This window comes from Lynx rufus, unplaced genomic scaffold (genome assembly GCF_022079265.1).
Source record: "Lynx rufus isolate CCGP_SWC_20201006 ecotype Redwood Valley unplaced genomic scaffold, mLynRuf1.p SCAF_17, whole genome shotgun sequence".
Classification (NCBI taxonomy): domain Eukaryota; kingdom Metazoa; phylum Chordata; class Mammalia; order Carnivora; family Felidae; genus Lynx; species Lynx rufus.
In genome coordinates this window covers 30,438,821-30,453,117 of record NW_025814831.1, presented here as the reverse complement: position 1 = coordinate 30,453,117, position 14,297 = coordinate 30,438,821, and the positions used below count along the sequence as shown (strand labels likewise).

The 14,297-nt window shown below is 45.9% G+C and overlaps 1 protein-coding gene across 1 annotated transcript in view; it reads right to left on the bottom strand.

Moving 5' to 3' along the window:
• DPF3 (double PHD fingers 3) overlaps window positions 1-14,297 on the bottom strand; it is a 174,552-nt gene that overhangs the window by 97,374 nt on the left and 62,881 nt on the right. Inside the window, 2 exon segments of the mRNA XM_047079406.1 lie at window positions 3,864-3,959; window positions 10,946-11,073. Of these exon segments, the coding sequence (XP_046935362.1) occupies window positions 3,864-3,959; window positions 10,946-11,073 (224 nt within the window).

The following is a 14,297-nucleotide window of genomic DNA, read 5'->3' as shown; positions in this document are numbered from 1 at the left end:
ACATTACAGTTTGAGAAACATTGGACTGCACCACTGTGCATCAATACATGGTTACTGATTGATTGATTGATTGATTGATAATGCTCACATGGATGCCTTCCAGCAATTTCATGAATTTTAAAGAGCCTGGATTTCTTGGGCTAAAGTTACCATAGACACAGTCATTAATTGTTGGGCCTGAATTTCCCTCACCCCTCAGGGTATCTCCATTGTCAAAGCTCCAAGAGTTGTTCCTTTACACCCTCTGAACAATGTCTAGCCTTTATTAAGCACTCAGAATCGGCTGTGTATTATTACTCACATTTTAATTATGAAAAACTGAGGCCCAGAGTGCTTACATAATTTTATCAAGATGATGAGGTTAACATTACTTCACCCAATGTCTAGTAAATAAATGGTGGAGCTGGGATTTGAACTCCTGGTTCAAACAAGGCAGAGGCTGTCCTTATAATCACTACCTTACCCTTGGCTTCCTCAGTGGGCACACAGAGCACCTGGGGATCTTGTCAAAGTGCAGGCTCTAATTTGGTCCATCTAGGGTGGAGTCCAGGGTCTGGCATGTTTGACAAGCTCCCAGGTGATCCTGAGGCTGCAGTCCAGGAGCCACACATTGAGTGTGTGTATGGCCTTGCTGCCTGTCAGTCCTCACAATAGAAATGCTCTCTAGGAACCAGCAGCAGCTTGACTATGCCACTTAAAAGGGTAGTTTAACTGAGGCTGTGGGTGAGGCAGCTTCACACTTTTATTCCAGCATAGGCAGGTTCACCCACACTCTTCTGGGTCATCGCATGGCTTCCACCATGGGTGACAGGTGCACAGTGTCACTGCACAACATAGAGCCCTTCAGTGGCCCCGTGGCTAGCATCAAGTAGGCCTGGAGTTAGTCTAGGCCCCATCCAGCTCCCTTACTGTGTTCAAGCCTTCTCTCAACTCCCACAAAGTTGAAATATAGCTTTTCTTTCTTTCTCATCATTCAGTCATTCATTCAACATGCTGGTCTTTGGCCATATTATGGGCACGGGGCCAGGCATGACTCAGTGGCAAAAGCACAGACCTGTGTTCGAATCCCAACTTTTTTTAAATTCATTTTTTTAAATCTTATTATTATGTTTTTTTTTTAGAGAGAGAGAGTGTGCGCAAGCAGGGGAGAGGGGTAGAGGGAGGGAGAGAGGGAGAGACAGAGAGACAGAGAGACAGAGAGAAAATCTCAAGCAGGCTCCATGCTCAATGAGCCCAATGCAGGGCTTGATCCCACAACCCTAGGACCATGACCTGAGCTGAAATCAAGAGTCAGACACTCAACCAACTGAGCCACCCAGGCGCCTCCTGACTTCTTTTTTACTAGATTAGACGACCTTGAGCAAGTTACTTAATCTCTCTGAGAGTAATAATACCAATTTATGGGAACGAAAGAAGTGCTGGCCAATAGAAATATAACATGAGCCACACACGTCATTTCAAATTTTCTAGTAACCACATTTTTCAAAAAGAGTAAAAAGAAAAACAGGTACAATTAATGTTACTAACATATTTTATTTAATCCACGATATCCAAACTATTATCATATTAATAGAAAAATATTCATGAGATGCTTTGCATTCTTTCCTACTAAATGTTCAAAATCTGGGGCATATTTGACATTTACAGCACATTTTACTTGGAACTGGCAGTATTCTAAGTTTTCATTGTAAAGAGCCTCATCACATGGCCCAGGGTCCAGAAAGTACACGGTGAGTACACAGTGACTGCTGCTGTCACTGCTGTGTTCTTACAGAGGAGACACCCAGCTCATATCCATGCACTTTTGAGTTCAACCATCTAGATTTAGCTTGGGAATAGAGAAAACATGAAGAGGACCACTCTCTACAATCTACTCAAGGAACTTTGGTTTGGGGTGAGGGAAGGGATAGAAGCAAGCCTGGAGGCACACAGCTCTTGGAGTTTGCAAAAGGCCCAGAAATCCTAAAGCCTCCTCCAATGATGGAATTGGGTATTCACTATTTTGTAGCCCCCAGTGAAGTCATGGGTCTAGGCAAGTTTACCCATGGCTGCTGAAGCAACCAGATGGAAACTTGATGGGGAACCTTTTAAGGAGAGATCAGGCTGACAATACTCAAATCCACTGATCCATTTTCCCCCGAGGGCAGAACAGCTGGACAACATGTACCTCCTCATGTAATGCAGTAAGAAGCACAGGGAAGATTCTTGCCCCACCAAAAAAAAACCTTACACATACACAAACACCTTAAATCTAATCAGGTCTCTAATCAAACCACCAGTTTTCAGAAAATAAAGAGGATACATTAAATACCACCAATCTGCCAAACCTAGAATGTGGGAAATTCTACAAGACGAACCACCCAAGTTTTTCAACAAATAAATGATGTGGAGAAGAAAAAAATATGTATGTGTGTGGTGGGGTAGAGCAAGGAAGAGGTATGGAACAAAAGAGGCTTATGTTTCAAACAAACCAACTGTAAAAAGGCACTTTTGAGGAAATCATCAGGGACTAGATAGTAGATATTAGAGTAGTTGTTATTTGTACTGGGTATAATAATGATATTTGTTAGAGTTATACTCTGAGGTATGTGCAGGTTAAATGACAAAATGCCTATGACTTCCTTTCACATATTCTTCCAAAAATTAAATAAATATATAAACCAACAACAAATGGGAGTAAAGAACAAATAAAACAAGTTCATTACTGAAGCTGGCTGGCGACTATAAAAGGCGTGATGCATGACAGGGTTGCCCTGCCCAGCCTGAGAAATTCCAGCCCCATCAGCAAGTCAGAGCATCTGAGCTCAACGTGGGCAAAACTGGACTGCTTGCACCATTCACCTAGGAACTTGCTTATAATACAGCTTTCCAGGCCCTACCCTAGACGTCCTAAATCAGAACTTCTGGGAGTAGGGTCCTGGGAATGTGCATTGCAATAGGCGCCCCTGGTGATCTTGATGTATACTAAAGCACAAGAAGCACGGGAATAGAGAGGCTTGCCATAATTATCACGGGACCCAAACCCACAGGGCACCCAGGACTAGCCTCTTATCCATGGGAGGGGTAAGGATCCTGTCCAGAGACTGAAGGAGCCAGAAGACTGAAGACCAATTCTCTAGATGGAAAGAAAGCTTATCCTTGGAGGTCCCTTGTCACCTGGTTATTTTCAGATGCCCTTGCAGACCCCTGAGGATGACTACCAAAAGCCTACTGGGCTTGGATACGAGCACTCTGGAGAAGCAACCTGCATGTCTGAGAGCACCACTCAGGCTTGGGTCCCTCCCCTCAAGGACCACTCCCATAGGTTTATACCTTCCACCTTGGATTTTTCATCTGCCCATTTCCCAGGCTCCTGGCCTCCTCTTGCCACATCCAGGGCCCACACCAAAAGCCCATGCCCCACCCATTTGGAAACCATTCACGGCCCCCATGCTTTCCCAGCATGATTCTACTCTCCACCTAGTGAAATATACCCCAAAGCAGGTGTCCTGACCTTGTCACTCTGGGGCAGCCCCAGGGATAGGAAAATTCAGCCTTCTTTTAAGACCAAGTAATGGGTCCAAAAGTCACCTTCTCCTCATCCTCTACCCTTCTCCAGACCCCACCCCAACCCTCCCAGGACCCTCACTGTCCCCTCAGGTTACCTTCTCCCACTTCCTCTCCCTCCTGTAAGGGCTGAACTCTTACAGGCTATCACCAGGGGTCAGAGCTCTTCTGGCATTTTCTTCTCTGAGTATTCATCAAGGGAGGCCGTGTACATGAGCTTTGTCTGCTTGAAGTGGGACCTTGGGTCTGGGGACCAGTTGTGCTTCCACCCTCAGTCTCCCTTATCTCTTCCCTCCATCATGGCGTCTCCAGCTTACCCGTCCTCTGGTCCTATTCTTTCGCTTGGGAATATCCTCTTCTAAATCTTCTTCTTCATTTCCTTCTTCTACATTTTCATCATTTTCCAAAACCCTCTGAAAAGACAAGAAAATAAACAAAAGAGTTGAGAAATAAAATGCAAAGGAGAAAGCCATCCGGGGGTGATTTGGGTGGGGGGGGGGTCTGTTTTGTTGTTATGTTTTAACAAAACAAGACGCTGCCATTGCTTGGGAAGCAGGGCCTCCGAGATGCTGCCCAGAGTCTGAGCTCTTGGCGGTAACAACTCTCTCAAACCCTTGGGCCCCTTCCAGCCCAATCCTCCCAGAACACTGACTTTTTTCAACTATTTTTACCCAAGAAACATTTTCTAAAAAGAGAATACTCTGGTAGAGGCACTTCTCTATGTGGACCCAAGATGTTTTTCAAAACTTAACTTTTTTAATGTAATTTTCCTTTGTTCCTAAATATGAAAATATGTTCCTTCTTTCTCTGCCATTCTGGAACCCTGCCCTGTTTGATGAAAACAAGTAACTTCCTGTTCATCTGACCAGAATTTGACATTAATGTGTTGTTCTTAATCGTCCATTGTTTTTTTTTTTTAAGAAAAATGGGTTTTCATTATAGCACATTACTTGTAACGAAAGCTTAAAGATCATGAATTTAATTATCACTCTCCAATAGCCCTGTGAGTCACATAGCAGCAGAGAATCCAATTCCCATTTTACAGGTGAATAAACTGAGGCTAAAAGCAGTTTTGATTGCCCAAGGTCGTACAGTGAATCCAAGACCAAAGTCAAGTCAGGTTCATCAGCCCAGAGTTTTCTGTTCATTTCTCAGCCCTATGTTTGAAGATTGAGGTATATTATGTAGACCCTTCCTGTAGGGACATGAACACTTCATTCCCTTTGGGAGTGGGGAGGACAGGTAAGGTGTGTACTTCTAGATTTGGGGGAGAAATGAAAGATTGTGGCAGAGGACCCAGCTCCCCAAAGTGAAAGGGGGACGGAGCTCACTGGACTCCATGTCTGGGGCCCTAGGAGCTTCTTTATGGACTCACTGTGTGACTTTGGGTGAGTCATCATGTCTTCGTGCCTCAGTTTCCCCAATTATAAAATAGGAATTCATTTATTCATTCAATCAACAAACATGTGTCTAGTGCTGACTACATGGCTGTACTACATGCTAGACAAGCCACAGAATGACTACAGTCAGGCCTGGCCCTAAAAAGATTCCACAGTACAGTGAAGGGAAAACAGATTTAAATAAAAACCACAACCATATAGTTACTACTGCCATAAATGCAGTCATGGGCAGGTGCAAGCTGCTAGGAGAGGCTGTTAGAGGGAATTTTACCTAATCTGAGGGTCAGGAGAGGCTTACCTGAGGAAGTGACCTAAGAGAGTTGAGATGTAAAGGATGAGCAAAGACTAGCCTGGGGAATGGGGATGGAGGGCAGGGTGGGAGGGAAAGTATTCTGGGCAGAGGGAATATCATGAGCAAACTCCCTGAGGGAGGAAGAGGAATTTGGCTTGTCCACATTGCAGAAAGAGGCAAGTGTGACTAGAGCTCAGTGACTCAGAGAGAGACTCGTATGAGATGAAGCTAGAAAAAAGGCAGGTACCATATTATACACGATAACAGCATCCATCCACGCTTGTGATGGCGTGATAATCACACAAGCTATGAAAAGGCTTACAAGCAGCACACACTGCACTGACATGTGGTCTCACCATCGCTGTTCAGGTAGCCTCCTGGACAACACCTCTGGCCTGTCTTCCAAGCAGGATGCCCAGGAGTGAGTTTCCAGGTACCTTCTCCCACTGCCTTCATGTTGGAGTTCTCTCCCAACCACAGGGGTTCACATAAGGTCTACATAATATACCTCAATTTACTAGATCAAAACAGATCTAGTAAATTCTCCGGCTTCTCTACTGGGCTTACTTGGGAAGCCATCAGCTGACAGCACATGGAGGTTCTCAAGGCCAACCACAGCCATCCAACAGAGAAGCAGCTCTGTCTGCTAGACACGACCTGTGGCCCATATCTAGAAAACATCGGCCCAGGTCCCAAGCAAGCCTCCTAGGCTCTCTGCAGCTTGGCTCCCTGAACCATCAGTGGGAACACAAGTGAAAGTCAAGCAAGACAATGACAAGTCAAATGCTCTGCAGACTTTGGTGAAAAGATGCAGTGTAAATATCAGGTGTTGTTGTTATGACTGTTGTTGCTGTTCAAACAGCTGTCCTGCCAACTTCCGGGTCTTGAAGTCATTTAATCATGGCGAGTTCCGAGTGCCTCATATTTAAAGGTCATTGCCTCTGGCATCTTGTACAACATGACTCCACTCTCATTTTTTATTATGAAGGGATTTATGACCTGCAATATGGACTCAGGGTTGGAAGATAAAACACTGGTTGAAGGCTGCTGAGTTAGTCTCCAGGAGTGCCGCCTGGCCTCGATGTCCGGAAGTAAAATGACTTCTCCCTCCCTCTTCCCATTGGTCTCCCTGTGTCTTAAGAACCCCTATGCTGTGCCCCAGGCTTCAGATGTGACAGCAGCCACCCCAGTGTGTTTGCATTTCCTGCAATGCGGCCCTGACACCCAGAAGCCTCTCTGCATAACTAGGGAGGAGCCAGGAGTCCCTAACAAACAAAGCTCGCATTCAGGTCTCAGGAAGCAGAGGGGGCGTCCTGTGCAGAGGAGTCGAGGGCCGGGATCCAACTTAGATGCAGCTGATCCCCCACTAACATACTTGCATTCTCTGTCCAAGGACATTATCTGGAAAATAAACACATTTTAAAATAACTTTTCTCCCTGTTACTCTAAACAGTCTTTACGGTGATGATAACAATGGTTTGTGGTTGTGTTTAAAAAAGAAGAAGGAATGCCTTTTAAAGACTCCATTATCTCTGGCCTGGAACACTGCAAAGCCTCCTAACTGATTTCTCTCCCCCCCCCCCCCCACCGGCCCCGTGTCCAGTCTCCTTTCCAGGCAGTAGCCAGAGGGATCTTGAAGAAACACATGTTCGCTCCCCTGGTTAAAATGGCTTCCTTTTTCACTCCCATGAAATCATGTCCTGAGAAGCCAGAGTGGTTTGACCGTGCCGGCCCCTCCTACTCCATTCTAGGCCCTTCCCCCCACCGGCACGGTCCTCTAAGCCACACAGGCCTTCTGTCGAAATTTTTTTTCCCGTTTTTCTTTTTATTTCTTGACCTACAATATTACATCAGTTTCAGGTGAACAACATCATGATCTGACATTCTCTGGCAACCACCAATCTGTTCTCTGTATCTATAAGTCTGGTTCGGTTTTGTTTGTTCTGTTTTTTAGATTCCACATATAAGGGAAATCGTGTGGTATTTGTCTTTCTCTGATTTATTTCACTTAGCATAATGTCCTCAGGGTCCATCCGTGTTGTCACAAGTGGTAAGATGTCATTCTTTTTCAGAGCGGAGTAGTATTCCATTGTGTATATATACCACATCTTCTTTATCCATTCAGTTGGCCATCTCTATGTCTTCTTTGGCAAAATATCTGTTCAGGTCCTCTGACCATTTTGTAATTGAATTGTTTGGGGGTTTTGTTGTTGTTGTTGTTATTGAGTTCTATGAGTTCTGCATCTTCTGTCTGTTCTTTCAAAACTACAAGCTCAGACCCATCTCGAGGCCTTCACACACACCGTTCCCCTACCCAGAAAGCTCTCCCCCACAGCCTCACTTCACTTGCTCCTTCCCATCCCTTAGGACTGAGGTTAAATCTCTTATCTCCCATAGGACACTACCTAGAATCTGTCCCTCCTCTCATATTGAATCTTCAGACTCTGTTCTTTTCATGGTCATTTATCCTGAAACGCAATTATTGCCTTTGTTTATGTGTTTTCTGTCTATATATCATACTAGAATATAAAGGTGAACAGATGGGACTGGTCTCTCTTGGCTTCTCTGTCTCCCCAGAACCTAGCACAGTGCCTGCTTAGAGGAGGCACTCGATAAACTTTGGTGGAATGAATGAGTTTAAAAAATGGAGCAAATACAGTCTATATACTACATATGTGCCTTATTTTACTAACCAAAGCCAATAAGAACGTGTAAACTCATTTGGCTCAAGGTCCTGGTTTTGGCTTCTAGCACAGTAAATGGCAGCCCACCTCTGCACATATCAGACATTCCATTTACGTAGGAGATGTTAGTGATGATGATAATTCCACAGTGATGACCCATATACTGGCCCGAGGCTGCCTGAGAGGAACCCGAACCAGCTTGAAAGGGTGAGACTACCTATCACTAGAGCATCAGGGCTTCTGGGCAATGGCTCTGTCCCTTCCACTGATTCTGTGAAATTAACGCTAGCTGCACAATACAGATGTGACAGACCTTAACTTCAAAGACCTGAAAGTCCAAAATCTGGGGGAAAGAGGGGAATACATGAATAGGGAAAAAGAACAAACAAGAAAGGACTAGGCACCCTAAATGTCAGTGACAAGAAGAGATCCCTCTGGCTGTGGGGCGATCAAGAAAGGCTTCATGAGGTAGGTGGTATTGGGGCTGAGCCTAACTGATGGGTGGAATTTGTACACATAGAGTAGAAGAAAAAAAATCACCACATAAAGGATACAGCATGACCACAGGCACAGAGGGAAGAAGACTGAAGAAGAGAGGAGCTCAGGAGTGAGGGGAAATAAGCCTGAAAACTAGGTTAGGAGCAGAGAGAGGAGCCCCAAGAAGATCAGACGCATCATTTTGGACTGACCTAGTAGGAAACAAGTGTTTCAGCTAAGTTTTTTAAACAAGGGATTGGCACAAGCTGAGCTTTCTTTCGGCATGAAAGATCAGCTAGCAAAGTAGGACATGTTAGAGAGGGGAAGGACGGGGGATGGGGTGACTCCCAGGAATCTGTTCACTTGCACATCCGTTCAAGAGATTATTTATTGTGTACCTACTACGTGTTAGGCACCGTTTGCATGCTTCAGATATATTAGTGAACAAGACAGACAAAGAATCCCACCCTTGAGTTTACATTCTATTGGAAGAAAACAGAAAATAAACAATACATAACAAATCAGCAAATTACAAAGTATGTTAGATAGCGATCAAAGCTATGGGAAGAAAAAAAGAAGAAGCAAAAGAAAGCAGAGTAAGGGAATCGGGGGCGCTGGGGGGCAGGGAGGACACAGGATGTGGTAGCACACACAGTGATTGGGGTAAACTTCATAGAGAAGAGACAGGAGCACAAAGTGAAGAAGGGGAGGGTGAGGGCCCAACTGAGGTCTGGGGAGAGGACTCTGCAGGCAGAGGAAATGGGCCGAGCAAAAACCCCGAGGCAAGAGAGTGCCTGGTGTGTTCTAGAAGGAGCAAAAAGACACCAGTGTGCCTGCAGCAGAGTGAGCAAGGAAAGGTGAAGCAACCGAGTCGGAGAGGTAAGGGGCCTTGACTTTTTATTCTGGGACAACAGGAGCCTGTGCAAGTTTGCAGGCCCAGTAACAACACGATCCAACTTAGGTATTAAAGGGTTCCCCCTCAGCCACTAGCAAGGGCGTCACTTAGAAAGCAACTGCAGGGGCACCCGGGTGGCTCGGTCGGTTGAGCGTCCAACTTGGGTTCAGGTCATGATCTCACGGGTCATGAGTTCAAGCCCCGCATCGGGCTCTGTGCTGACAGCTCAGAGCCTGGAGCCTGCTTCACATTCTGTGTCTCCCTCTCTCTCTCTCTCTCTCTCTGCCCCTCCCTGCTCACACTTTGTCACTCTCTCAAAAATAAATAAACATTAAAAACATATTTTTTAATAGAAAATAATTGGAGCCCTTCAGACCAGAGATGACAGCAGCCGGAACCAGGGCAGTAGCAGAGGGACCTGTTAAGAAGAGTCAGTGCTCTGGATTTGGGTTGTGGGCACAGCTCACAGGATTCCCAATGAACTGACCGTTGGGTGTGACAGACGACTCCAAGGGGCATTAGATGCATGGAGGTTACAGCTATTAAGGATTTTTCCTAGGGCTGTAACTCTCAGGAGGAGAGGAGGCAGCCAATAGAAGCCACGTTGTGACATGGAGAAGACCTGACCATTCATCTGAACACGGGATGGCAGAGAAGGAGGCCAATTCACTGCTTCGTTCTACATCTTTATTGAGATTCGACTGCCGGGCACGTGCAAGTCCCCAAGGGGACAACGGTGAACACAACAGCATGGTCCCTGACTCAGTGGAACGCCCTGACTTGCTGGTACTTAGGAAGCAAACCAAAACTTTAACTGTTAATGCTTTAATTATAACTTCAATGAATTAATATGCAAATACTAAACATTAAATTAGATATACAATTAATAAATATGTAATATGATATATAATATGTGTCACATAAAATATAAAGTATAATAAAATATACATTTAATATAAATGTAATTTGATTTTAATAATTGAATTATATTTCATTATTAATGCTATTGTTTAATATTTATATTAATTAATATTACTACAATATTCTGTGCCAACCGTTGTATTCAAGACCAGAGATTCAAGGCAGATAAATGAGAAATGGTGAGAGTGTACCATTAAAATCTTGAGTAGGAAGAGCCCCACAGTGCTGGGAACAGAGGGTGCTAAACAAACAGGGAGGGAGAGGACCCACCAGCCCTGGCTGAAGGGTGACTCCTACACTGGCCTTGAAGGAGGAGAGGGTGCTGTGGACTAGAGCTGAGTACAGGGTGTGAGCAAGTGGCAGCGGAGGGCAAGGGCTCACTCAAGACAAGCTGGTGTAGACAACCCCTGGGGTTTCAAGACTGAACTATGGACTGTTTGCTCCCCAGGGGCGAGGACTCCCTCTATCTGGTTCACCATCGTGTCCCCAGGACCCAGCACGGCACCTGGCACACAGCAAGCAAAAAATATATTTTGAGTAGACACGAAGGGAGAGGAATAATGACTTCTTCTGGGGGATGGGGGACAGGTTAAATTAGAAAAGAATTTGTGAGTCTCCCAGCAGCAATGCCATGGGGCAGTTTGGGAGGAGGACCCCCAGCCGGTGCCAGAGTTCTGGAAGCACGATGGTGACGCTCTGGACACACTCTCCACAGCGGGCACGGAAATACCTGTATTTCCTGAATGCTCTCCTCTTCTCTGGCATCCACCTTCTTCTCAACACCCTCACCACGGAGCAAGGCTTCCAGTGTGGTGCTTTCTGAGGTGAAGCCATCCTTTTTCAGGGGCAGCTCCACTTCTGAAAAGTAAGGACAGAGAAGCAGGGTCAGGTCATTAGAAGCAGGAGGGACAGGAGGGACAGCAGGTGGCCCTGAGGGCACGCAGGAACCAGAAGCTCTGGGTAGGGCTAGAGACAGCCTGCGCTCTCTCCTCTGGGTGGAACAGGAACACCGGAGCTGGGCCCGGCTTTTTCATCTCCTGTTCACAGTCCCAGAGACAGATTCCAACCCTGCCGATACCCGCACAGACAGCAGAGGCAGCACAGAAATGGTTCCAGATGGACAGCGACTACGGGCAAGGTGCATCTAGAGAGTGAGGGCAACAATGCCCAGTACCCCACAGGGCTGTTTTGTGGGACATAAATATGTTGCTTTACCTTGAAGTGCTTTGAAAACTCTACAGCAATACACCAACATTAGCCTCGAGTCTTACCGTTCTCTCCCTCTACCCCAAGTCTTGTCTGGCAACTCCATGACCTCCCCTCAGCCACCCTGCCTGCCCAGCTCCAGGTTGCTCCACGAGAAGCTACTCTGGGATGCCTGGGTGGCTCAGTCAGTTGAGCATCTGACTCTTGATTTCGGCTCAGGTCATGATCCCAGGGTCATGGGATTGAGCCCTGAGTCAGGCTCCACACTGACTTAGTGTAGAACCTGCTTAAGATTCTCTCTCTCTCTCTCTCTCTCCCTCCCTCCCTCCCTCCCTCCCTCCCTCCCTCTGCTTCTCTCCCCCACATGTGCTCTCTCTAAAATAAAATTTTAAAATATTTTTTTTTAATTTTAAAAAAGAAGCTGTTTCAACCTCAGAGAGGCTGTTCTCATCAAGGGATACAAAGACCACTAAAGCCAAGGGAAGAGAAGAGGGAGCACAGATACCTAACAGACCCCAGATCGATGGCTGGGGGCCGCAGTGCCTGCACACCAGGGCACTTTTTCTGAAGATGTCACAGTTTGATTGGCTACCTAGGGCTTGAGGTCATAGGGCCCGCTGAGCAGTGGCGGCCAGAGTCAGCCCTACGTGTGGAAGAGACCAAGAGATAGAAGCTGAATTCCTTTCTCAAGATGTCCCCCAAACTCTTAACCCAAAGGAAGATTTTTGGTTTTGTTTTTGTTAAATTAAAAACTGAAACCTCAGGTATAGGTGATCATATTTTGATTTGCTACAAAACATTCACCCAATCTCCTCTAATTCTGTACCTCATACCCCCATGGCAATTAGAGGCTTGGCTCCTATCCTGTTATCAGGTAAGATGAATACAGGAATATGAGGGATGGGTGCCCGAGAAAATAGTCAGGGGGAACAAATGGCCTAGGTTTAGGGGGAATTGAGAGTTTAGTGTAGGAACTATTGACAGAGGTGTGGGCAGGAGCAAGGGAACAACATGGAAGGGTGAAGCATCCCAGTGGGGAGCCATTACCGCTGCTATTCATGGAGGGACAGAGGGAGAGCCTTTGCAAGAATCTGGACAGATCTGTGACTCACAGCCTCAGTGAGCTCATGGGCAAAAGAACCAAGTCCAACCTCTCTCTTTCATCCTTGTCTTCCTCCTCTGCCCTCCCATTGGCCAACCTCAACTAGACGCCAGAAGGCAAGGGAGCCTCAGTGATGCGGCATACCAAGGTCAGTTTCCCAGGATAAAGGAGGCTAAAGGTCAGTGCCCCAGGATGAAGAGTGGATCGGGGGGAGAAAATGGGAATAACAGCACAATCAAGTCCTCCTCTGCTGGGCTTTATTCTGACTCAGATGGAACTCTACCCACCCCCTTCCATCTCCTCAAAACCAGATGTAGGCCGACCAGTCCACGAGAAAGAGGCGCTACGGTATCCCAGCAAAACTGAAGAAACCAACCCCCCGGGAGAAAATGGTGGGAAGGAGAAACAGCATCTAGAGTTCCTGGAGAGATAAGATCTTTGGGATTTTTCTTACCAAAAAAGGCAAGCAAAGGGTCCACCTCCATCAAGAAGTACTACCACCAAATCAACCACCTCTGAAAGTCATCCATATCCCTATTCATTCAACAAATATTTACAAAGAACCACGGTGTTACCACTAGGCCCGCGGGAGGTTTACCAAATGCAGACGGCCCTGGCTTTTGGGTGGTTCACAATCTAAGGAGACACTAAACACGGCATGCAAAATAAATATGCAATTACAAATTGTCATAAGTGCAATAGGGGGAAACAACAGAGGGAAATGTGAAGGAAGAACACTGTGGGGGGGCGGGGTTTACTTTCGATCAGGGGGTCAGGGAAGGCCTACGTGAGGAAGTTATGTTAAAGTTGAACGTCAGAGAAACAGTCCACTGTCTGCTTTAATGAGTTCAGGGCGTGCAACTCCAGAGCCTACTCTTCCTCCCAAGTCAAAAAAAGGCTTCCAAACGTCTGATACAAAACAATGAAAGCATGTTGCCCCATGTCCTGTCCTCGCTGAAAAGAGAACAGCTGGTTACCATCCTTCGAATTTATCATCATCATATATATATATATATATATATATATATATATATTTGAAGTTCCTATTTTAGTATCCCCCTTAGCCTCCTCAGCACCAAACAAATCGTATTTCCAGAATTGCACAGCATTTTAGAGCTGGAAAAAAGCCTTACAGATGATCTGCTTTAATCATCTCATTTTATAAACAAGTGACCTGAGGCTCAGAGAAGTTAAGTAACTTCACAGAAAGCCACACAGCAGAATACGAATGCAGCCGAAGGATCCTTCCTAGAGGCCACGGAGATCATGAAGAGAGCCCCACTTTATGTATCCTATTTAGCATTCTGCAGGCCCAGGATGAGCCTCAGTGGGCGTTGATATGTTTGTGTACATGCAGGGTGCTTGGCACATAGTAAACATTCAAACTGTGGCAGCTGTTATTGCTATGTATTGTTTAACCCCCACCCCCACCCAAGAGGTGAGCACAGTTACTATCCCATTTCACAGATGAGGACGCTGCAGCTTAGGGAGGTATAGAACCTGTTTAGTGTCACATAGTTATTAAGGGGCAAAGCCCAGCCTGGACCCCAATCTGCCTCCAGAATCCATTCACATACTCTCTAGCTTGTACAGACGTCACCTTGTCTCTCTTTGGTTCTTCCTCGAAGAGCCCTTTTCCAAACCTTTGTGCATTTCCACTACATCTCTAAACTCTCTCCATAGTTTTCATATTTCGAAATACAAGGCAGATCGTTGCTGAAGCTGAGGGCAGGTCTGTGTCATGATTCTGGGCTCTGCTCTATATGAACATTCC